This window comes from Eumetopias jubatus, unplaced genomic scaffold (genome assembly GCF_037043125.1).
Source record: "Eumetopias jubatus isolate StellerSeaLion01/CBP00866 unplaced genomic scaffold, mEumJub1_p1.0 scaffold_4, whole genome shotgun sequence".
Lineage (NCBI taxonomy): Eukaryota > Metazoa > Chordata > Mammalia > Carnivora > Otariidae > Eumetopias > Eumetopias jubatus.
Window position 1 is genome coordinate 64506009 of NW_028274810.1, and position 25760 is coordinate 64531768.

At 49.1% G+C, this 25760-nt stretch overlaps 1 protein-coding gene across 7 annotated transcripts in view; it reads left to right on the top strand.

The window, feature by feature from the left end:
- The window catches only part of LRP8 (LDL receptor related protein 8), a 77223-nt gene extending 51750 nt beyond the window's left edge, over positions 1-25473 (top strand). For 3 of the 7 annotated variants that reach the window (XM_088022421.1, XM_088022422.1, XM_088022423.1), the window contains 10 exons: positions 2284-2458; positions 4469-4696; positions 7399-7517; positions 7772-7911; positions 9339-9480; positions 10467-10619; positions 11486-11710; positions 13332-13400; positions 17138-17310; positions 23154-25473. In XM_088022421.1, the coding sequence (XP_087878547.1) occupies positions 2284-2458; positions 4469-4696; positions 7399-7517; positions 7772-7911; positions 9339-9480; positions 10467-10619; positions 11486-11710; positions 13332-13400; positions 17138-17310; positions 23154-23405 (1676 nt within the window). In that variant the 3' untranslated portion in view covers positions 23406-25473. Of the gene's footprint in view, positions 1-2283; positions 2459-4468; positions 4697-7398; positions 7518-7771; positions 7912-9338; positions 9481-10466; positions 10620-11485; positions 11711-13331; positions 13401-17137; positions 17311-18358; positions 18536-20842 lie in introns of all 7 variants that reach the window. The other 4 variants (XM_028106857.2, XM_028106859.2, XM_028106858.2 and 1 more) reach the window with 2 other exon arrangements.
- The last annotated feature ends 287 nt before the right edge of the window (positions 25474-25760 follow it).

Sequence of the window (25760 nt, forward strand, 5' to 3'; positions counted from 1 at the left end):
GGGGTGGCAGGCAGGGCTACGGTTTTAGATGGAGCAGTCAAGGAATGACCTTCATGAGAGGAGGTGAAGGAAGGAGCCGTGCAGTTATCTGCAGGAACCACATTTCAGGCCAAAGGGACAGCAAGTGCAAAGGCCCTATGGCCAGAGCATGTGTGGTGTGTTCGGATGACAGCGTGGAAGCCACCGTAGCTGGGGCAAGGAGCATAGGAGATGAAGTCAGTGAGGTGACTCCAGGCAGATCACAGGGCCTTCTAGACCATTGTAAGGGCTGACTCGATTTCACCCCAAGTCGGGGGAGACCTTGGAGGGTTTTGAGTAGAGGAGAAGTGTGCTGTGCCTTCCATTTCCACAGGCTTCCTGTGGCTGCTTTGCTGGGAGGAGACCATAGGGGGCACGGGAGGGAGCAGGGAAACCATTGAAGAGGTTTTGGGCCATAACCCAGAAGAGGAGACGGTGGCTTAGACCAGGGTTTTGCAGCACGAACAGTGCGAAGCAGACAGACTGGACATGCCTTGAATCTCAAGACTTATTCTGAAGCAACGGGATTCACATACCAATTGAACGTGGGATGTGAGAGTTAAAAAAAAAAAAAAAAGCCAAAGATGACTGCAAGGTTTTTGGCCAAACAACTGGGGAAACAGGATTGCTATTTATGGAGCTGGGAAAGATGGTGAGAAGAGCAGGGTTGGGAGAACAGTACATTGATTTGGGCATGCTGAGTTTCCAAGAAAGCTGTTCCAACATCCGAGCGGAGGTAGGAGGCAGCTGGACGTACGAGTCTGGAGCTCAGATGCACACATACAAAGCACAGTGTGTGGATTGTAAGAGGGCAGCGGCCTCAGTAAGGGACACGAAGCCTGCAAACCCCAAATGTACCACCCCAACTGCGCCAGACGCAACACACACATTAGCGCCTCACACGCCACGTGCAGCCTGTTCTCGCCGCCCCCCACTCCCCCGTGTGGGGCGCGTGTCATCCATACGGGGATTATGTACGTGCAGTGGAGACAACACACAACTGCCGTGTAACCACAAGGCCCGCAGAGGAACATCTAAAGTGCAGTCACACAAAAATCCCAACCATCTGCACACTGGGTTCCAATCACAGACCGTTCTCAGTAGAAACGGCCTCGAGATACCCTGTAACCCAGCTCCTGCCTTCCGGAGGATAGTGTCGCTGCTCTCGTTTTGGGATGAGGAAAATGGCACAGTCAGGGGCAAGGCTTTGAAGTCGGCTCTCCTTTCTCCCTCCTGCACCCGGAGTTCTGTTTCTCTGGACTCTCTGAGGGTACCACGTCCTCCCCTCCCCACTCCCCTGGCCCATCATCACACACAGGGCACGGGCCATCACCTACCCAGCCCCCAGGGAACTCATTAGCCTGGCATAGATGCACAGTGACAGGGACCAGGTGGCCTGCAGAAACGTCAGCTGGAAAACAGGGAAAAGGCCCGTGCAGCTCCAGGTACAGGTGTTGGTACCTGGGAGTAGCCCCATACATCTAAAACCAGGCTGCAGGAGTGAAACTTGAGTTAAGTGCTGGTCCCTCACAGGCCTCTGGGGTAGTGACCCTCATACGAGTAGCCAGGAATGTCTCGGTCACTAGTGATCTTCCTAAAATACCCTAAGTCTAAAAATGACTTGTGTGTGTGCATGGGTAGTCGTGTGTATATTGCAAATATCCCATCCCTGCCACTGTTTCAGAGTCAAGTGCAAACTCTACACCCAGCTCCCAGGACCCTTCCTGATCCCTGCCAGCCTCTGAAGCTTCATCTGTTTTCGTGTCCCCAAACACATTCCGCATAAACTAAAGCCTCAGTCTTCAGGGAGAGGAATCTGAAACTGCGTCTTCTCTTTTAACCCTCACCCTAGTTCTGATGTTCGTCCTCGCACTCCAGCCTCAGTCCCCTTTCTAAAACGCTTAATGCTCACGTGGCCCCTTCGTGAACTATTGCAGTGGGGCCCTAAGCAGGGGAGTTGGGGAGCAGTGCATTCCAGGTAGAGGGGACCACTTGAGCAAAGGCCCGAGGCAGCCAGGCCCCGCGTGGCTAGGTCATTAATAGGTGGTCTGGTGGCTGGAGTCAAGGTGTGTTAGGGGTGAGTGGTGAGGCTAGGCAGGGAGCTTGGGGTCACACCACAGAAGGCCCTCAGCGTAAGCCTAGGAGGAAATAGGGGGAGTGTGTGTCTAGTAAAAAGAATACAGATCCTTCCGTTATACATGGTACTTAGCATGTTAAGCCCCGCCTTTTGCACTGACCCTTTCTCTCAACCTTCCTGCATGCTAGCTGGCAGAAGCCCGTCGCTGATCTTCACCAACCGGCATGAAGTGCGGAGGATAGACCTGGTGAAGCGGGACTACTCGCGCCTCATCCCCATGCTCAAGAACGTCGTGGCACTGGATGTCGAAGTTGCCACCAATCGCATCTACTGGTGTGACCTCTCCTACCGCAAGATCTACAGGTGCTCGCAGTGGCAGGTGTCCCGCAGCCAGGCCTGGACGGGGGCAGGGGCCTGATGGGGGCTGGGGGCTCTGTGCCCCCTCCACCTCCAGGATCCCCAGGGGACAGACGGGGACTTGCGAAAGGACGCAGGATCACAGGGCATATGGAACTGCCAGGCCTTCTTCCCCGGGGCTGGCCGAGGCCCAGAGCTCTGTGGGGAGAGCAGCTTTGAGCCCACACCCCCGGCCTCTGACTGACCTCTGGCGGCCCGGCAGGGCAGTGCAAGACACAGGAACCGTTCCCCCAGGCCAGGAAAGAAGAAGCTCTGGCTTTGGTGAGGACATTTGAAGCAGCCCACGTATCTGTGTGTTGGATCCTGGGGATGACTCAGTCGAAGATGACTCAGACCTGTCACTCATAACATAGTGAAATCTATTATGCTGATCCTGAGAGAAAAGTACAGAGGGGGCCTCCTACCCAATCTGGGGTGTCAGGGAACTCTTCCTGGATGGCAGTACTCCCAGTCCAGCCCTTTACTTTGTCTGACACCATAGGCAGTGGACTTCAGCTCTTCAGAAGGCCCCTCACACACACAAGGAGGTCCTCCCATAGGTCTTTCTCAAATCCCACAAGCCTGCCTCCCTATCCGGGCCCCTTTTTGGATGTCATGTCCTTTCTTTGTCCTGAGATCCACGTGGCAGAACTGCCAATAACCAGGCATGGGGTAGACTGTTAAAAGAATGATGGGATGGATGGATGGATGGATGGATGGAAGCAGATATACCAAGTGCTACTCACTGACAACTAGAAGCTTACCACACCCCCAGTGTACAGACATGTACTCAGTTTGCACTCACACATAGAAGCAGCTAGAGCCATATCTGCCCCGCAGTTATGCCTGGAAGAGGCAGGATTTGATGATAGACTGGGTGTGGGGCCGAAGGAGGTGCATTCTGGGAGTTTCAGATTTCTGGCTTGGGAGATTGCGTGGCTGGTGCTGCCATTCTCTGAGTTGGGAGCAGTGGATCGGGTGGGGTGTTGGCCATTCAGGCTGGCTGAGGGGAGGGGAATGGGGGTGGGCAGTTTGGGACATGAGTTCAAGGTATCCGTGGGACATCCAAGGGGTGCCAGTTGGCTTTACAGTCTGGAGCTTAAGAGAGTGGTCAGGATGGGAGAATCAGAGTTGTGGGTGGCAGTGGGCGCCGTGGATCTAATCAACCAGAGGGAGGACGTTGGGGAGGAGAGAGCCTTGGGAAAAACAGCATTTGGGAGACAGAAAGTCCTGGTAGTATTACCTTCTAAATGTCTGCTGTGTTCTCTGCCCCTTCTCTCCGTTCTCACTGACACAGCCTTTCTGCAGACTCTCTTCATCCCTCATCCAGCTGCTGTAATGACCCCCAAGCCAGTCTCCCTGCCTCCATTCCTCCCCTTCCAGTGCATCAGCGCCACAGTGATCCAACATGCCTTTCTGACCATGACCTGTCACCTGCTCAGTCACTCCCTCCAGAATAAAATCCTGACTGCCTAGCATGGCCTGCGGCCCCTGCCTACACTTACTTCCAGTCTGTATCCCACATACTCAGCTCTGCCCCCACCAAATGCCTCACTGTTCCAGAACACACACCTCTGGGCACTCACACATGCCATTCCTTCTGCTTTCTGTTCCTTGTGCTCCTGATTGAGCTAGTCTTTCCGGACTCAACTGCACAGCCACCTCCAGCCCTCCAGGATAATGGAGTCTCCGTTTCTTGGCTGCTAGAGTCTCTGATGCTTTCCGTAATCACGTTGTACTGTGATTCCCTGGCTATAAATCCCTGTCCCCCACTAAACTGAGCTCCTCCAGGCCAGGGGCTGTGGCAGATTCAAGCCAGTATGCTTGCCCCTGGTGGCCCAGGAACTAGCCAAGTTCCTCTAAAATCCACTGCCATAGCCTAGAGGGGAGGGGGTGCTGGGGGAAGGGTGCCCAGGCAGGTCCAGATGGACTCATGGGTAGAACACCCGCCCCATGGCCAACTCTGGTTACCCCTAGCGCCTACATGGACAAGGCCAGCGACCCGGCGGAGCAGGAGGTCCTCATGGATGAGCAGCTGCACTCTCCGGAGGGCCTGGCCGTAGACTGGGTCCACAAGCACATCTACTGGACTGACTCAGGCAACAAGACAATCTCTGTGGCCACAGTTGATGGCGGCCGCCGCTGCACTCTCTTCAGCCGTGACCTCAGTGAACCCCGGGCCATCGCGGTCGACCCCCTGAGAGGGTGAGTGTCCCACCCAAACTTCCCATTTTCCCTGAGTAGGCACTCAGTTCTCCTGTGTCTGTCATAAGAGCTATCTTGAGGACTTTGGAAGGCCCTGGGCCACTCAGACGGCCCAAGGGAAGAAAGTCTATGCGGGCCCCTCAGACTGTTAACCCCTGACCAAGGGCTCTTTGGGCACTGGTCACCGGGGTTCTCCTGAACTCTGCCACTCACTCATCATATCATAGAATCAGTGCATCACAGAGCAGAGCCGGGTTCTAGAGATTGCCTAGTAAAAGCTCCTGGGGCTGGACAGGGAGCTTGTTATTTCCCACACGGGCCATTTCATTTCAAGGCAGCTCTGTCTATTAGTGGTCAGGATTTTTTTTTTTCCTCAGATCCCCAAATCTGCCTAACTTTGACTTTCTCCATTGGCCTCTGGAGTTACATCAAACGTGTCTACTTCCTGCCCCGCAAGACAGCCAGCAAGATAATGAGGACCGAGAGGGACCAGGTCTGCTCTGCTCCAGGCTGCCCACCCCTGAGCCCACAGTCTCTGGGCCTGTCACCACCCAGGCTGCCCGGCTCTGGCCACACCTCCATTTTGGGGGTAGTGATTCTGAACAGAGCAGGCCCCTTCCCTCCCTTCCTCAGGAGGGATGTCCCAGGAAGGCATGGTTTTTCAGCAGCTGTGGTCATATTAATTTACCAGGATCACTAGCTCCTTCCTATTACTGTTTCTTTCATTGTAAATGGGGATAAGAAAATCTTCTTCCAGTGAGGGCGGCTGGGGGCCAGGGTGGCACCTGACAGAACGCGTGAGGCCTTGGGCAGGGACTGACAGCTGCACTTTAATGAGCCCACACAGGGGCGCGCAGCACGGGACCAGGCACCCTACTGATGCTGAGTCGTCTCACTTAACCCCCACTTCAGCCCTGCTCCCTGTGTGTGCCCCCACACGTAGTTTCACCCAGCCCATCTCCAGTCCAGTGGATCTGTCCGAGTCCCAGCAGGAAACCCATCGCACACCCAAATACAGATAATTTGAGGAGGACTCACAAGGGACTATTTACAGAGGAGTGGGTGCGGTCTGATGCACTGTCCCTACCAGTGCACCCTTAGCAGCCCTTGGCCTGAGGGGCAGGAGCAGGGAGGGGTACCCAGGTTGGGAAGGAAAGGGATCATCTTGAGAGCAGTAGCCAGCCGGAGGCAACTTTGTAGAGAGGAGTCTGGAACAAACACCCTAACCTCAGTCTCTCCTTCCTCCTGCTCAGACATTTTGCTGAATGCAACGGGAAGTCAGAAGGCTAGGGAGCCAAGCCCGTTGATGTGGTTCACACATGGGTCAGGTTTTTGGTGTACAGAGCAAAATGGGGATGGGTAAAGAGTGACTCCACAGCTGCTAACAGAACCACTCAGCCCCCCAGCCCCAAGTTAGCCTTGGCCCGACACCAGGTCTCAGCAGAGGCAGTTTTAGAAAGAATGAAGCCTCCAGGCTTTAGAGTTCAGCTTGCATTTGTATATAAATTTGAAGGTTGGCTCCACTACTTATTTACAGTGTGATCTGAGGGAAGTCAACCCCTCTGAGCCACAATTTACTCATCTATACAATGGGACTAATTACACTCTCCGGGGGCTGTGGTAGGGCTAGAATGAAAACATTACTTTGTCCAACAAATATTAAATAAGAGCCCGTTCTGGGTCACACATGAGCGACCTGCCAGGTACACAATGAGGAAACAAGACAGACAGCCTGCTCTCAGTGGAGCTTACAGACTAGTGGGGACAATAGATAGTAAAATACACCACACCACCCAAATGCACACAGAAATAACTGATTGTATAAGTGGTAGGAAGGCAAGAACGGGTGCTTTCAGAGATGATAACAGGGTGAACCTACTTATAGAGAACGATTCTGTACAGCAAGGACATTCACACAGAGGGAGCTCGGGGATGGGGAGAGGCCCGAGGCTCTGCGAAGGCCTGTCCCATAAAGGCTTGGTGCCCTGGAGCCCCGTGGGGCACGTGTGGGGTTTGGAAGGGTAGGGTGGTGGTGGGAGGGACAACAAAGAGGCAGGCAGAGCTCTGTCAGCTGTGGGAAGGATTTGGGATTTTGTTTTAAGGGCAATAGGAGAAACCACCATAAAGTATAGAAACCAGAGAGTGACAACTGATTTCCATTTTTGAGAGTTCATTTGCCTGCTCTAGAGGGACGGGATTAGAGGGGCAGTGATGGCTGCATTTGTAAGTACATGAGGTGAAACCTCTCAGCTCATTGCATACCACACAGTAGGTACTCAATAAACGTTCAAGAAAGAAGAGAGAGAAACCCTGGGCTGAGTTCCAGCTGTGAGACCCCGGGTAAGCCGCCCACTTTCCCTTCTATGGACCAGGAAAGTAAGAGAGGGTTGACAAGGGCCTTTCCTGCTCTGGCCTCTAGGGCTCTGGTTAGAGCTGCCTGAGTGGGAGAGAGGGGCTCCGAGACTCTTCAGCTGAGGCTGGGTGGACTCTCAGGGAATATAGGCTTCCCCAGGCTCTCAGATGAGGGGAAGCTAACACAACTGCTAACTCTTAGATTCGATGGTTCCAATGAATTTCAGAGGCCTTCCCAGTCCCCACTGAGCATAATCTTCAACATTCAATGGGTCATTGAGACCTGTGACCCAGACCGCCCTAACCCCACCCCCTGACTAAAATTCCAGTTGAGTTCTTCTCTCTTTTAGGTTCATGTATTGGTCTGACTGGGGGTACCAGGCCAAGATCGAGAAGTCTGGGCTCAATGGTGTGGACCGGCAAACACTGGTATCAGACAACATTGAATGGCCCAATGGAATCACCCTGGGTGAGCCCTGCCTCCCCTGGATTGGGGGGCCTGTCCCACTACCTGGTGCTGACTACCATCTGGAGCTCCATGGGTCTTGTGTTTATATCCCCTTATAGTGCCAGTGCCTGTATTTCTGGATGGTTGCCCCAGGTTGGCCTCCATGGGAGGCCTGGCCTGGAAATATGGGTAGGGAAGTGGGCACAGAGGAGCAGAGATCCTGGTTGGGATCCCAACTCAAGACCCGATCCCCTGCCCCCTTTTTCTTCCCCAAGATTTGCTGAACCAGCGCTTGTACTGGGTGGACTCCAAGCTTCACCAACTATCCAGCATTGACCTCAGTGGAGGCAACAGGAAGATGCTGATTTCCTCCCCTGACTTCCTGAGCCACCCTTTCGGGATAGCTGTGTTTGAGGTGAGTCCCGGGAGGGGAGACATGGCCCTGTCAGGAAGCTGAAGCCTAGAAAAGGCTTTTCAAATAGGATGGCTGTCTGAGACTGGTCCAGATGGAAACAAAGGCACAGGGAATCCAGCTTTGTGTACACAGTGTGTAGGCTGCCTGCACACAGGCCTCGCAGCCTGTTGTCCTGTGCTTCCTTCCCAAGACCCCTTTCAGAGCGCTTGTCACAGGTACATTGCTAGATCATGTGTGTTTCCTCTCTGAACCCTCAGCACCTGGCACTGCGCCCCCATGTACAGAAGGTACCCAATAAAGGGAGGGAAGGAAGAAGGAATATACATCTCCTTAGAATCTACTGCTGGAAATAGCCTGAGAGATGCTATTCAATTCAGCACCCTTCCACTGACCTTTGCTGGACCCTGGGGTCCTAGAAGTGAATCAGACATCGTCTCCGTCCTCACGAAGCTCCCTAGAGGGTGAAGCGTCCAACCCCTCCTGTGCCTGTGTTCTGACCCTAACAACCTTTCTCCTTGGGGAATGAGGAAGCCAGAACCAACCAAGGTCTCACCACATCGATCTCTTCCCCTACACTAACTCTGCCACCAAGGGGAGGGAAAGCAAGGGGACAGTGGTCTCTGGTGGGCATTGGCCATATTTGCTTAGAGTGACATCACTCAGCACTGCTCTGAAATTGTGGGCAAAGCCCCACCTCCAAGTCCAGCCCCTGCTTCGAAAGACAGGTGTGTTCAGACACGTGTATGGGCTTGTGCATATATGTGGCAGGTATGTGTAAAGTATATATGCTTGTGTACACATAAACGCATCCATTTACAAGCATGCATTTTTGTATGTGCTGGTGCTTGTGAATATGTAAATCCTTATAGCAAGACTTAGTTAGGTGTCTGCTTTGGTATGTATGTGTGGGTATGTGTCCAGATCTGTGCATGAAGCTGCATGGCTGTACCTATAATTGTGGATTTGCCTGCAGATGCACCTGTAGGCTGATACGGACGAAGCATTGGATGCATATTTACACGTGTGTACCCGAAGGCTGTAGGAGGACCTATCAGGGAATAGTCCTCAGTAGCTCATACATCCCCTCCAGTCTTGGTCCCAGGCCCCGGCAATGGTAACAGTCATCGAGACCCAACTTTGGGTTTCTCTGGGGCTCCAGGAAGCAGGCCTAGCTCAGCATTAATGAGCAGTCTTCAGGACAAAGTGCAGAATCAACAAATAACCCTCTGTGACAGAAAGAACAAGAGTATATGCCACAGATTAGAGGCTGAGAGCCCACCCCTCCACCCCCCATGAATTTGTGGACAGGAGAGCTCAGGGGAGATGTAAGGGCAGTTCTTGTGACAGTGGTTTGGGGCCAAGCCCTCAGACTGAGGTCATGCCTTTAGGCTCTAGAGCTCCCATCCTCCGCATCTGTACCCCCACAGGACAAGGTGTTCTGGACAGACCTGGAGAATGAGGCCATTTTCAGTGCAAATCGCCTCAATGGCCTGGAAATTGCCGTCCTTGCTGAGAACCTCAATAACCCACATGACATTGTCATCTTCCATGAGCTAAAGCAGCCAAGAGGTGAGCCTTGCTTGGCCCCGGGTCCCCTGCCCACGCCCTCTCCCTGCACTAGTCAGGCTGTATGCACGTTCACGGAACACAACATCCCAGTGCCCCCAGGACACATGGCAGCAGCCCCTCTCGTTTGCTGTCACACATTTTACCTCATTTCCTTCAGCTCTTGGTGAAATAAGGCTGGGTATAAAAACCATGTAAAGTCCCATTTGTGCCTACAAAGAGTGGGTATTATTTTCTCATTTAGGAAGCTGGGCCTCAGAAAGGTAAAATGACAGAACTAAAACCCAAACTCAGGTCTGTCTGATTCCAAGAGCTTTTTCTGCCATGAGGGAGCACATCGCCTCCTTTATGTGGGTACCCATTTTGCAGCAGTATAAGCTAATGTATCCTAGGGCCTTGGAGCAATCTGGCTCATCGGTTAGGACCAGAAGCCGGGAATCCTGCTCCTCAGGCACCCCGGGCTCTGTTGCTAGGATATATGCTCAGTCTACCTGTAACTCAGCTGTGGCCGCAGGGTGATGGTGGGAAGGCACAGGGGAAAGAGGAGATGAGCTTGGTGCCTGATTCTAGACCTGGAAGGTGAAATAAGAAAGAGACATGGCATGTGGCATAGTGGGCGAAACACAGACTTTGGAATCCAACAGACCTCAGTTTAAATTCCGGCTGTAAAATTGCTAGAGTTATAACTTGGACCAGTTTGTGCTCTTTGAGCCTAGGCGTCTGGTATCTGTCATTCCGGGGCATGCACCCACCTCTCAGAGTTGTCATCAGGACTGAAGGAAAGCGGTGGGGGTGGGGCGGGGGCTGGGGAGGAACGCCAGGTACAAGGCTGGGAGGTGCCCAATAAAAGTAGGAGAGAAGGCTTTTGGAGCAAGCCGAGTGGGAAGGACCTCATCCTCAGGAGAAGGGAGGACTTGGCATGTCTTGTCTTTGCTCCAACACTCTCCCTCTCTCTCCCTCTCTCCCTCTCTGTCTCTCTGTGCCGTTAGCTGCAGATGCCTGCGAGCTGAGTGCCCAGCCCAATGGTGGCTGTGAGTACCTGTGCCTTCCTGCTCCTCAGATCTCCAGCCCCTCTCTCAAGTACACGTGTGCCTGTCCTGACACCATGTGGCTGGGCCCAGACATGAAGAGGTGCTACCGAGGTAAGCAGACCTACCAGGACGCTGGCCCCTGGCAATGCGAGACCCCTCCTGCTAAACTCCTCCCTTGGCTTCTGGGACGCCATATGCTCCCGGTTTTTGTCTTTCTTTTCTGGCTGCTTGTTGCCTCCTTTACTTTCCTGGAATGCTGGTGTCTCCCAGGGTCCTTCCAAGGCTTTCTCTTCTCACTTCCAAGAAAAAAATGCACGTGTACATACAACATTTTAAATTCAATTTCGGGGGTTTCTGGAGCCCCTTGAAGATCTGAAATTAAGAATCCTTATCCCTGTGGCTTCGGTTACTATTTCTATGTAGGAGACTGTGAGCTTGCCTGTTCCTCACCTAGAACTGAACACAAGACATAGAAGCCCTTTTGTGATATGACTGGGACTAATAGTTAATACTTCAACTGTATACGTTTATATTCAGTGTCCAGTCTGGATACAGGGCCAAGGCCTTTGGTTTGAGCACGTATCTGCTACATCAGATTTATGTATTGTGATTTCCAGGTTCAGTTGTTTAAAGTGGACTGAGAATTTAAATCTAGCAGTGTATCAATATGCATGTAAAAACCCTTCTAGACTTATATGATCTCCCCCTCTCCCAGCCTTTTACGGTGGTCTTGCCCACACCTAATTCTATAGCCTTGTTTTAATGACCTGTCTTAATCAAGTCGATGTGTGGTATAAACATATAGTGCTTGAGATTCAGCTAAAGGTCAGAGCCCATTCAGGAGGTTTAGGGAAGCCTTGGCATTTTGAGCTGAGCCTTGAGGATAACTTCGTAAGTATAATTCATACAGGCAATAAGTTAGGCATAAAGCAAGAGAATTCTCTGTCCGAGTAACCTCCGTGACATTTCCCCTCCAGCACCTCAATCTACCTCAACTACGACATTAGCTCCTACCACAACGAGGACACCAGCCGACACCACGAGAACCCCTGGGGCCACTGTCCACAGCCTCACCTACCAGAACCGCAGCACAGAGACACCAAGCCTGGCAGCTGTGGTCCCAAGCTCAGTTGGTGTCCCCAGGGCTCCCAGCATCAAGCCCTCTACCCCAAGCCCTGTGACCAGCAACCACTCCCAGCACTGTAAGGAAATGAGTTCTGCATTCTTTCCTGACATGGGAGGGGCCTTCAGGAAGCCAGGATGGGGGGGGGGGGCAGGATATGTGGAAGGAGAGATCATACCAGAGCAGAAACTTGGACCTCTCTGAGGAAGCAGGTAGAGGTGCCCACCTATGATTTAGGAGTCTCAGGTGCCCCTAACTTGTAGAGGGTCCTGTGGGAAGCCACTTCCTATCTCTGAGCCTCAGTTTCTTTACCTACAAAGTGGGAATGATAATTACCCTTCCCCCTCCTGCTTCACGAGATTGCCTGGAGAGACAGAGGAGGTGGTGCAAACAGAAGGGCTCGCGTGCACAGCCTCTGCTGTCGCTGGGCGTGTGCCTGGCTTCATGCGGTACTGATGTGTGGATGTGGGGGTGTCCCTATGGTCTGGAAACCTCAGAAGCTCTGGTCTCTCTTCTGGGCCCCCTCAGCCAGTTCCCCAGGTAGTAATACCATCACTATGGTCTGCTTGTGCCTCTTTCCAAACCCTGGCATGAAAATAATTATGTTCAGCACTTACGAAATCATCGGGAGCAGTAACTCTCATGGGCCAGAAATGTTCTGTCTCATTATCCAGCAAATACCTTTTTAATTGGGTCACCTGCCAGGGCGAGTTCACTTAAGAAGATAAACCATCTTTAAAACTTTTTCCCATATGTGGCCCAGAAGCCAAGCAGCTTGGAAGCACCTTTCTCATCAGGCCCATCCTGCTGGCAGAACCTGGCTTTGCAGAGTTGAGCGCTCACCCTGAAGTTCAGAGAGGCAGGTGGCGTGAGTTCCTGGCCCTCTCGTGTGGGGCAGAGCTTCGGGAGCTCAGGGTCTCCCCTCCGGCTTCCTGCTGCTCTGGGCCTGACTCTCGCCGTCCGGTGCTTGCTCATGCGCAGTGAGCGGGCGGCGCTGCTACCGCAGGCTTCCCAGGCAGTCCCCCCACTTTGAAGCAGGCAAGGCTGTGCCAGGCACCGGGCGCAGGAAGCACTCTACGTGAATTATCTCATTTGACCTTCACAGTGTCCCCAGGAGGTAGGTAACTTGCCCACACAAGTAGGAGCGCTGGGATTTGAACCCAGGATGTCTGACCCCAGGAGTCTGTGCTGTTGGTGCCACTACGTTATAGTGCATCCCATTTAATTACTTATTGAAAATAAGCTGATAATGCAGACGAACAGACAGACCACCCAAGCAACAGAGACAAAGCAATAGATATGGGCTGGAAAAGGTATTTGCCTCGGTCAGAGTTAGCAACATAGAGACCTAAGTGTTCACTCTGCCAAGGACTTCCCCCCCCCCCCACCCGCAGCTTCCTAGCACATGGTACTGTGGGAAGGGTAAGGGACTTGGGGCACACGTCCTGGGTTTGGGTCCCAGCTCTGCAGCTTCTCTGTGAGTCCCCAGAACCCCAGTAAGACTCTGTTTCCCCATGTGTGAAATGAAGATAACCTCTGTCCGAGTTTTGATGGGATCTGGAAAGACTGAATTGTTAGGCATTAGCCAGGATCCTCACTTTGGAATGAGGGCAGCAGTTGGGTAGTTCTTACAGCTTGAAGTCAGCAAGGACTTGGGCTCATGGTGCTGGAGCATCATTCTGCACATTTGTGTTTTGCAGATGGGAATGAAGGTGGCAAGATGGGCTCAACAGTCACTGCTGCGGTCATTGGGATCCTCGTGCCCATGGGTGAGTGTGGCCCCAAGTCTCCAGGGAGACGATAAAAACCGAGCTCAGGCTCTGGGGAAAGGCACTAGCACAGAGCACTTAGCACACTGACCTGTCCCATTGAGGAAACTGTGGCTCAGAGACTTTTTCTGCCCCGGCAGCCTTCCTGCCCACTTCCCAGTGCTGCCATTTGGTTTCTTAGCTTGGCACATAAGTCCCTTCAGGACCTGGCCCCAGGCAACCGTCCCAATGCCTCCCTATTCCCCAGCGTTCACATTCCGAATGCCGACCATGTGAAGGCGAACTGCCGGCTCCCGTGGGCACAGGGCTGGCGCCTGTCTTGCTCGCCACTCTCCCCAGCTCCTAGCAGTGGCTGGCACATGGTAGGAAATAAAATATTTGTTGAATTAATGAGGAGCACTGCTTGCCATTCCTTTAGTAAATTGTGCTGTCTTGCTTCCTTTCGGTTTGGTTTTCAACAAACATTTATCAAGCAGCTGCGATGTAGCAGACTGTGGTAAGTGGAGAGAAGGTGGTTAAAAATGAATAAGACACGGTTCCTGTCCTCCAGAAGTTTAGTCTTGTTGGAGAGACACGCATAACAGATAACTAATTTGATGATGACATGGAAGTCTAAAATTAAACCACAGGCAGTCCAGTGGAAGCGCTGAGGAAGTACTTAACTTGGAATCGGAAGAGAAGGGAAGTGGGCAGGGAAGGTTTCCGAGTGAAAATGATGGGTAATGACTCACGCCGAGTCAGCCCAATGAAGAAGAATCCAGAGCAATCCAAGCAGTGAAAACAGCAGGAAGCAAAGCCAGGAAGGGGAACTAGCATGGGAGAGCGGGGTGGGGGTGGGTTTGGAACTAGAAGTGTGACATGGCCAAAATACAACATTTGGTTAAAGCTCACAGAGAACCACAGAGGCTGATTTATTCTCTCCCACCCCGCTGTTCACATAGTGTCCTGAATATGCCGTCTCTTGGACCAGTCTCATCTCTTGGTGGGGTCTTCGAATTGCGACTGCCCATTCATAGGTTGCTCTCCCTTGCTTGCCCATGGGCACCTCAGGGACAAGGACTTTGCCCATTTATCCTGGAAATCCCCAGTGTGGTGGTGAGCTAGTGAGTGAATGTTTTCAAAACTTCTGCACTTTGCAGGGGACTCTGCTGAGTGCCAAGGATCCAGGGAAGAAGAAGATAAAAGACTTTAAGAGCCTTCAGTCTTTAATCAGACTTGGTCCTCAAAAGTGATGCAGGAGTGGTGTTAATATGCATTACACCGTGCTATAATAGTGTGATGTCCTGCGGAGGAGAGCGAGTGGTACTTCCCGAGAAGATGCCATTTGAATTGGCCTTGAAAGGCTTTAACAGGAAAGATGATGGGGAAACTGTGGCAGGCTGATTTTGAGTAGAGTAAGCGGAAAACACCCTGAACATTGTTTAATGAAAGAGAAACTAAGCCCTTTCCTGCCATCCTCTACTCGATAGAAGGGCTTGTGTACTCTGTTTCCCTGATAGAACCCCCTCCGATATAATTAATATTTTTAATTTCTGCTCTTCTGAGGGGTAAAAGTTGAGTATTCTTTCCCTGGCATTTCCCTATGAGGTAGAGTATCTTTTCATAAGCTTAATGGCCATTTACATTTGCTCCTTAATGCATTGCTTATTCCTGGTCTTGTCTGGTTTTTCTGTCGGTTCTTGATCTTATTCTTATTTGTAGAAATATTTATACATAATGAATCTTAAACCTTTGTAATATAGGGGCGCCTGGGTGGCTCAGTTGTTAAGCATCTACCTTCGGCTCAGGTCATGATCCCAGGGTCCTGGGTTCGAGCCCCACATCGGGCTCCCTGCTCCACAGGAAGCCTGCTTCTCCCTCTCCCACTCCCCCTGCTTGTGTTCCCTCTCTCGCTGTGTCTCTCTCTGTCAAATAAATAAATAAAATCTTTAAATAAATAAATAAACCTTTGTAATACACATTTACAGATATTCTTTTCCATACTCCCACTTGATTTTTAAATATGTTTGTGGTACTTTTTGCCACACATAAATTTAAAAAAATTTTACGTATCCAATCTGTTCATCTTTCGTGTTACAATTTTTGGGTTTCGTGTTTTGCTTAGGAAGGTCTGCCTCACTGTAAATTATTAAAATATCTCCCCATATATTTTTCTACTAAATATTATTTTATATTTAGACACCAACCCATTTGGAATTTATTTTAGAGTATGCTGTGACGTAGAGATTTAACTATCTTTTTTCTACAGGCCTCTTTCATTTTCCCAAGACCATTATTGAGTAATCCATCCCTCTGACTTGAATTGTCATCTTTATTATAAACTACATGCCTATCCATACTTTGACTTGCTTCTGGGCTGTTCATTGTCCTTCACCAATTATCTGTCTGTTCCTATATACTGTAAGAACAACCTCACGCTAGGTTTTAATACCTAATAGAGCATTATTGTTCTTGCAATATTTTCTTGGATTTTTTTTTCAACTCCTCTTCTGGATAAACTTTAGAATCATCTTAATGATGGAATCTTAGTCTTTGGATATATAAGTTGATGTGGGGAGAATTCACATTTTTACAGTATTGAAACTTCCCATCCAGGAACATGACACTTCTCTCAATTTATTTGAGCCTTCTTTTATGTCCTTCTGTAAAATTGTATAGATCAAATAGGACTTGCACATTTCTTGTTAGGTTATTCCAGGCATTTTATAGTTTTTCGTTAAGCTACTGTGAATGTGTTCTTATCCCTTTCCCTTTTCTAATTGGTTATTGCTGATTAGTAAGAAAGCTATTGCCTTTTTAAATTCTTGATGAACTGAAGTTATTTCTAATAGTTTTTCATCTGCTTTTCCAAGATTTTCTGAACATACGGAACTGATAATACTAACGCTTTGGTTTCTCCCTCTCCCCTGTGTGTCTTCTTCCATTCCTGATCTGGTCTCACACCAAAGCTAGGTCTCTGGAACAATAAACAGTAGCGGTGGTGACAGGTGTCCTGGCCTTGTTCCTGTCTTTAATGAGTATCGATGATCACAGTATGACCAAAGTAAAAAAGTCCCTCTCGAGCAGCCTGGATAGCTGTCATCAGCCTCCACTTGAAAGCTCACGGTGATCGCCTACTATCTCGTGAAGCTGCTTACCCCATTTTTGCCCAGCTGTGTTAGAGAATGTCCTCCTTCACTCATTCATATGTTCATCAGTTGCACATCAGAGCCAGTGTCTCCCTGCTGTGTCCCCTTCTAGAGATGCTCCTCTTCTTGCAGAGCCCCAGCCCACCATCCACCCTGCATCTGGGGAGAGGATGGTTTTCTCAGAGAATTCCAAGGAAGCCGCAGCATTAGGACGAAGGTGTGGTGAAGAAATTCATTCATTCACTCAGTACATGTTACTGAGCGAGGCAGAGCAATGAAGACACAGTCCGTGCCCACAAAGAGCTCAGTCTGGTTGGGGGTACACACACATATAAAGTACAGTACCATGGGCTGGGGACACACAGGAGGGAGCAGCTGACTGCTCCCCTAGAAGCAGAGGAGACTTCGCATTTGAGCTGGGTCGTGAAAGATGGGCAGTTAATAAAGGAAGATACAGGAGCAGGGCTTCCAAGCAGCAGAAAAAGGACTCGCAGAACCACCTGAGGAGCAAGGGGCAGGAAAGTTGGAGAGGGGGCGAGAAATGCCCTGACATCTGAGCAATGGGCTGGAGCCTACCAGAAGTTCAGCATGCTGTGTCCCTTTCTCCAGCGGTAATAGCCCTGCTGTGCATGAGTGGCTACCTGATCTGGAGAAACTGGAAGCGGAAGAACACCAAAAGCATGAATTTTGACAACCCGGTGTACAGGAAAACGACAGAAGAAGAGGACGAAGATGAGCTGCACATAGGGAGGACTGCTCAGACTGGCCACGTCTACCCTGCAGTAAGTATCCCGTGCTGGAAGAATTCCTGCCTTCCTGCCTTCCTGCCTTCCTTCCTTCCTGCCTCCCTCCCACCCTCCCTCCTTCCTGCCTTCCTTCCTTCCTTCCTGCCTCCCGCCCACCCTCCCTCCCTCCCTCCTTCCTTCCCTCCAACATTTATCAAGAACCTTCCATGCGCCAGACACTACTCTAGGCCCTGGGGACACAGAAACGCTGGGGCAGGTGGTTGGGGTGGAAATGTATCAGGACCACCTTGTAGCTGGAGGCTGTTCCTAGGGTAAAGAAACCAAATGTCTTTCTTTCTGCTGAGTACGTTTTCAGAACCTTTGGCCCGGAAGGGTAACTGTGGCCATGCAATTCAGATGTGTTCATTTCACACAAACACTGTGTGCTGGCTGCAAGCCCAGCGCTGCCCCGGATATGCGCTGTTCTCAAGTAAGGAAGGAATGTACCCACTTCCGAGGAGCTGGTGGGGGGTGAGAGTCACTTACTGTTGTACAGCTGTGTGCGTAGTGCATTGGTGGAGCTCAGGAGTCTCTCTTCCAGGAAGCTTTCCCTGGTTTCTTTGTTCTTCCACAGCCTCTCTCCGTCCCAGCACCTGTCACACTGTAGTCAACTTGTCTTTTTGCTCATTGGTCTCCCCACTAGACCGTGAACTCCTTGAGGGCAGGATCGTTCAATTCATCTGTTTCCCTGGGGCCTAGCACAGCATAGCATACTGGGAGCCAGTACATATTTGCTGAACAAACGCTGAGGGACCATCGACAAGGGAGCTGTTATTTCTGTTTGGGAAACCAGGCAGGGAATGTCTCACAGAGGCTGTGATAGATGAACTGTATCCTTGAAAGGTTAATAGCAGTTTTTCAGCAAGAGGAGGAGGAAAATGGCATTCCAGAAAGAAGCAGGTGCAAAGGCTGAGGGGTACAATAGGGCCTGGCTTGTTGGGGGAGCAAGGACCGCCAAAGTGTCTGGAGCAGATGTCATGGTCATACAGCAGAGTCAGGGGGCTGAGTGTGACCTCATAGGTCATCCAGTCCATCCCCCTGTCAGGCAATCAGCAGCTTTGATCACCCACTGTGGGCAGAGCCCTGTCTTGGGGAGACCAGAGAACTGGAAGACCCAGCCCCTGCCCTCAAGGAGCTTTTTGTCTTGCCGGGGGAACCAAGGTCACAGCTGCACCAACTCCCGAAGAACCCTCTTTCCGAGCTGCCTGTCGTCAAGTGCAAGGTAGGGCAGTGCCACTTTGAGTCTGAGGGGCTGGTGAGTGAGGGCGTGAGCCTAGGCAGGTGCAGCCAATCCTAGAAGGCATTCTGGTCCTGGAAGGCTGCAAATTGTAAGCTGGGTGTTGGGGCAAAGAGGAAAGATGAGTTCACTGTAGACCGAGGAAATGGCCTGAGGAAGAAACGATCGAGTATGGGGCAGAGCAGACTGCCTTGCCATGGAAGCACATTATTCATGAAGGGGAGGCATGGGAAATGAAGTTGAGCAAGTGAGGAGGGCTGGCAGATGGCCTTGAGACTTAACCTCGGCCAATCACACAAATAGGTGCTTGACCAAGTTTTACAGATTGGGGGTGGGGGGCAGTGGAAGAGGCATTGAGCTTAGCCTGAGGAGATGGCTCCCAGTTTCACTGCTCCGTAGCCTTGTGGCCTTAGTCACTTCTCTCTGCTCACTTCTATTTGTAAAATAAGAATGATAACCCCCATTCTATTTGCTTCCTAAATCCATAGCGTTCAGGTGAGACAGCACGCGTGTGAGAGCTTTTGTGAGTTACAAAGCACTGTACACGTGTCAAGTGGCGTTGTGTCCCAAGGAGCAAATAAGCCCTCTGGAGGAGCCATTCCTGAGGTATCTAAGGCCCGAGGAATAAGCTCCTGCCGGCTGCAGAGAAATAGAGTAGGAAAGGGAGGAAATGGACGTTTAGTGAGAACCTCCTGTGTGTCAGACACTGCTCGGTGTTTTATGTACATTTCCTTGTGTAGTCTTCACAGTAACTTTATAAAGTTGATATGATTAGCCCCATTTTGCAGATGAGGAAACTGAGAATAGAGAATGTGAGTAACTTGCCTAGGGTCACAACTAAGAAGTGACAGAACCAGGACAAACACTTCAGTCTGTACGTACACAAAAGTCCATGCTCTTTCCACTTACGTCATGGGGTAAATAGCCTGCCTGGGAGCTCTGAGAATCAGTATGCTCAACAACCTGTTCTCCCCGCTGCCCTTTCCTCAGGTAGCTCCAGCATCACTGCCTTTGGTCTAGAGGTCTGTCTTGGAGAGAGAGGGAGGGTAACCGGGCTAGAAGACGAGAGTCTCAAGTATCTGTGCTAGTAGAGCAAGGCCATGGCGTTCACGCAAAACCACAAATAACCCAAAGATGATTTGAAAGGTAGTGGGGTCACTTTTTATTGTCTGTAGACTGTCCACAGATGGGAAATGCTAGTCTGGTTCTATTTTATTATGCTGGTCAGGTTGATCTAGAATACTCTGGACCCCACGTGTGTTAAGCACTCTACAGAGATGCTCTCGTTTGGTTCCTCAACAACTCTGTGTGGTAGGTCCTGTTCTTACTCCCATCTGACAGATGGTAAAAACCACGGCTCAGAGAGGTAAAGTGGTTAGCCCAAATTCACTTAGCTAGGAGGAAGATACTGAAACACCGGGGTCTGCCCAAAGGAGTGTACCCAGGAAATGGAAAAGTGGGAAACAGGATTACAACAGACCCCTTTGGGGAAAGCCATATGTGTAGCCTGTAGGAGAAGACACTCAGAAAGAAAGGAAGGGAACTCAGACACTGTCTGCAGATTTCAAGGGTTGTCTGTATAGAACTCTCTAAGAGAACCGGGGAACATCAGAGTATTTAGAGAAAGAGATTTCTTGTCGGTAGAGGAAAGAGGTTAAGTCCACTGTCCACTCTTCCAATGGAATAGACCAGCTCAGGGGTTAATGGGCTCAGCCCACTAACAGTCAGCCGTTTGTGACAGGGCAAGTCTAGCATCTAATGACTAAAAAGTAGGGTTGAGGGAAAGAGGGATTGAATTTAATTGACCTGTATTGCCTTCCGATTCTGTATAATCAGTTAAGAGGGGTGCGGCAGATCGCCTGCCTAATTGTGACTCACAAGCTAGAGACAAGTAGCTAATGGCCTGGGATTAAACATTTGCCAGAGCTAACCCATTAATGTTGAAAAAACCTAAAATCCTCTGAGGAAGGACTGAGAAACTTGAGATCTCCCCAGCACTCCTTGACAACGAGGCAGAAGAGAATGATGGAGAGAGCAACAGCTCTGGAATCACACGGGTCTGGGTTCAAATTTTAGTTCGCCCACTTGCTATGTGATCCAGGACAAACGTTAAAGCTCATTGAGTCTCCGTTTCCTCATCTGTAAAATAAATATGACAAACCTGTCTCTTGGGGTAGTATGAAGATTATGGGAGCTAATGCCTATAAAGTCATAGAATGCCTGCTGCCTGGTGGGGACTCAGTAAATAGCTCCTGCGGGTCTAATGGTGATTTCTTTGCTCTGTCTCCCCAGCGAGTGGCATTAAGCCTTGAAGATGATGGACTGCCCTGAGGATGGGACCACTCCCTTCGTGCCTCATGGAATTCAGTCCCATGCACTACACTCTCTGGATGGTGTATGCCTGGATGAAGGGGTTTCTGTATATGGGTCTGTGTGTGCGTGTGTGTGTGTGTGTGTGTGTGTGTGTGTGTGTGAGAGAGAGAGAGAGAGAGAGAGAGAGATTTCTTTTTAATTTATGTTGCGGAAAGGTAACCACAAAGTTATGATGAACTGCAAACATCCAAAGGATGTGAGAGTTTTTATATGTATAATGTTTTATACACTTTTTAACTGGTTGCACTACCCATGAGGATTTCACGGAATGGCTACTGCTGAGTGACTAACATGATGTACATAACCAAACGGGGCTGAGGGTACACTCGCTTACTCATCATTTTAAAACTGTATTTACAGAGGGTATTTGATTTGGGGGGAGCTTTTTTCGATTTTGGAGTTTGGGGTTTTGATTTTTTTTTTTCTTTTTTAGTATATCAAATGATTATGCTTTGTGGCTATCCATCAACATAAGTGAAAAAAAGGAGAAAACACTTCAGCTCCCTCCCCCACTTAGATTATTTATTAGCATATTTCAAAAAATAAGATTAGTTCTATAAATAATTTAGAGACACGAGAGTATTTATTTTTGGTATGATTGGCCCACCATGCAGACTCTGTGTGCGTTTACGTTTCTATGTGTATGTGTGTGAGAGAGGCAGATCTGTAGAGAAGAGGCACACCTGGGGCTGTTCGAATCCATACAGAGAAAAACATGGGGAAACAGTCCACAGAGGGGTATCTGTAGTTTTCAGAGAAGCCTTTGGAAATTCGGCTCAAAAAGATGGATGCTGTGGTTTGTGTAAACACCTAGTGGAAGAGGCAGATCTTTTCCACCTCTGGCAATTCCTGGGACTCTAGTCAGTCAGGCACAGCCTTTCAGTTCACCTGTGGCTGCTGGGACTCCCGCTCGGGCTTTCTCTTCTGTGTCCGAGGCCAGTGCACAGACTTCACATGGTGCCAGAAGTTCTCGTGAGCTCAGGCGAGAACACACCCGAACCTTGGCTCCTTGTTTTAAAGCTCGGCATTTCAAGTAACTTCCTTTTCCTTCAGGACGCTTAGGTTGAATTCCTTATGTTTCCTCTGAAGCACTCCTAGGGTGCCATCCTTCCTCGTGGAGAGCTAAGTGGAGACATTTCTAGAACAGCCCAAGGTTCCTGTAGAGACTGGCTCAGGCACTGAACCTCTGAGATATGCAGTGGGTGAGGGTAAGGACAGTGGAATAGGCTCTGTTACATCTCTATTTCTCCCTTTCCCTTTCCCTTCCTCTCTGCCATTTCTTGTAAGTGGGGGAAACAACATAGGCTTGCTACCATCGTGTGTTCATTTAGATGAAAGTAGCTTTTGGCTGAAGTCAGAAAAAGTGGCCAAACTTGAAGTCCTACAAGGGGGAAATGGCATCTACAACACTGTCGTATATTGGATATATATGTTCACACAGGGATTTGGTTTACTACTTTGTAAATAAAAGGAAAAACTCTGGGTATATGTATAGATTTTTTTTTTCATTATGGACACTTTTCTTTGTTTTTGCTGGGCGTTGGGAGAGGTGGGAGAAGTGCTCTTTTCTCTTTGTGGGGTCTGCCATTGAAAACGTAATCCTACGGTCCCAGAAGGAATTCTGTCCCCACCAGCTCTCTCTTCCAAGATCTGATCTTAAGTCTGCTGTTCTGCCACTTCACTCCCACCAGACAGCCAGGGACAAGACATGTGAACAAATTGAACAAATTCTGACACCCCTCCCCTCAGCAGCCCCCAACTCAATGAAGCTTGGATATCTCACCAGCTTGATACCCTTCACATTTGCAGGCAGGCATTCGGGAGTTCTATAACCCTGCTCCTAGAACCTTTCTTCAACGTCACTCATGATCTCCTCACTTCTGAGAAAAACAACTGTGTTCTGGAGCCTTGGCCCTATGCTCTGCATAAACAAGCAATTTCCTCATGATATGCATGTGTTGTAGTCCTGAAACATTCACTGAGAGGCAATTGACCTAAAGACCAATACCAAATAGGATTTTAAGAACAGGTGGCCAACTCCTATGGAGCTTAATCACTTACTACTATTCTTTCAAGAATGGAAAGTAAAATTATTTTTGACTGGAGAAAAATGACAAAAACATTGAGATTTACACAAAACAAGCAACTTTTTCTATGACCCGTCTCCAAAGAAATAGAATTCCCTGGGGAAATGAGAACAGTGACTAATGTGTAGTTTCTAAACTTTCAGTCAGATCCTGGCCTTCCCAGAAAAAAACAAAACAAAACAAAAATGGAGTCAGGATGGTTCAGCCTGAGATCTCAAAAGGATGATGAAACACAGCTTTCTCAGAGACATCCATGTTTCCCGAATATGCTACAGCTGCAGTTTGGAAGTGGCGGCTATGGAAGCAAGCTACGGAAGACAAATTGCAGAGTCCTCACGTGTCCAATGGTGGTCAATAAGATGAATGAGGAGGTCACGTCCATCCTCCCTCTCTAGTCTTGGAGGCTTCTGAACCTCATTTTGAGGTGTAATTGCATTTCTGTTGCCTTTTGCCCCTGTGCTGTCATGTATCTACAGCCAATAACAGATCATAGAGTCATTGGACTATAGAGCCAGAAGGAAACCTAGACATAATGCCAGGAGGGTAGAAGATTTATCGGACATTTTTTTTTCCTCTGTTTAAAAGAAACTGGTCCCAGACCTTTTCCTTCCTTTCCTTCTCTAGGAGACTACTTTGGGCTGCCTGAACATTGTACCAAACCTGCTACCTAATGGCCTGTCTTCTCAGTGGAATTATGAAGACGCTGGTAGAAATAGCCTTCCAGAGACAGAAAACTAAAATTTTATTTATTTACTCTTGATAGCCTGATTATTTATTAAATAGATTGAGGTAACCTTTAACCTCAAGATGAGATTGGAATTAAATTTATGGCAATAAGTACTGTGATCCTTCCAATTTTCTCTGTGATTGCAGTATATCCATTCACTGAAACCATTTGCCAGGTACCAACTAAATGCTGGGCACTGCAGATGGACAGGTCACTCAAGTGTTTTCTGTCCTTACAGAGTTCACTGTAACAGTAGAGGAAGACATGTGGAAACAAAAAAGGAATAGATTCTTTTCAGAGTACTCTTAAGGCACAAAGGGAGAGAGAGGTCATTTCTACATAAGGAGATGAGGAATGGGGTCAAGAAAGGCATTGTGAAAGTGACCTTATACTAAGTCTTGAAAACTAAGTCGGAGTGTCCGGGCTGCCCCCCCAGGCAGAGGAGGATACGGAGACATGAAACAGCATGAGGACTGGAAGGAACTGCATGTAATTCATTGTAATGAGCAAAAGGCTCAAGGGGGACTTAGCAAGAAATGAGGCTGAATGGAAAGACAGGTTCAATGTAAGCACTTTATAGAATACTTATGTTTAATTTCTGCTTCAATTATGCAAACATTTCTTAGTCATTTATTGTGTACGAGGCACCAAGGGCATCATGGAGAGTTCATCAGGATGCATCGCCAGCACTTTGCAGACATGACAGTCTTTAGCCTCCAGCTTTCCAGTGGCCAAAGGGAAATAGTGACTGTGTTTCATATGTTTGAGTTGACCTTTTTTTGAATATAAGGGTAATGGGATTTTCACAGAAGCACTCCATGTTGTCAAGAGCCTCTGAGATTTTCTCAACACCAAGAAAATGAAATTTTGGAGATGGGTAGCCTGCAGAGGGAATCCCAAGCACTGTCTAGTCAGGTGCTGGTGGGCGTCGGGAGAGAGCACAGGAATGTGAGCCTCACTCCTCTCCCTAACTCCAGCTGTACTATTTCACAGAATATAAATGAATTAGGAATTAAAACATTCAGAGTAAATAACTTCCTTTCCCATCAGTGCATGAAGATAGAGTATCGGAGTCTCCTCACACTGTATTTTCAAGGTATTGGGGATTTTCAGGAGACAGAGAACTTAGAGGTGGAGGAATTACAGCTTCAAATTTTCAGTTAATATAAGAAATCAGGAAGCTATTCATTCAGGCTATGCACCATGTGCATAGTCAAGAATCAGCAGAAACCCTCTGCATTTGCAAACACTTTGTGCTCTAAAGAGTAACTTTAAAAAAAGCCACCTGTATATGTATATATATATTTAAAAACATGAAGGTTTTGATACTTTTTTACAAAAATTACAAGAGAAAACATACCTGTACAAACCATGTGTTTTAAAGTAGCATTTTGTTCTGTACAGCTGTTGTTCATTTGGGGGTGAAGTACTGGTGTGCAGACTCCATCACATTGTACCCAAATGAATTTTCCTTGTCTGTCCTCCCCCCCAACACCCTCAAATGACCGTATTTGATGTAACAGGCATGTTAGAATGTTGGGTCACACTGACGGTTTCTGCTCTTTTTGTCTTGTCATTCCGAGTTTCGTTAGCTTCTGTACTCAGTGCCCTTTGCAGTCTGGTTTTTGTTCCAGAAGCAGAGGGTGGCAAGCTGCATCTCACTAGCTATACTGACATCATCTTGGTGAACGAAAAACCAAATGTGAACATTTGTAAAATCAGTGCACTGTTTCTAGAGAGAGATTAAATTCATTTTTTAAAATCTGAAGTGTTGTTTCATTGTGATGCTTTAATGAGGGGTGGGGGGGTAAGCTATCATTGATTGAGTCCCTAATGTGTACCCAGTATTCAACATAAACTATTTTAGCCTTCAACAATCCTGTGAAATAAATACTATCAATATTACTGTTCCCATTTTGTAGGTGAGTGGGTGAAGGAACTACCCAAAGTCTCATGGTTACATTTAGTACCCCCAAAATACCTGTAGTGCATGGTACACGTGGCATTCTCTGCCGGGCTAGCT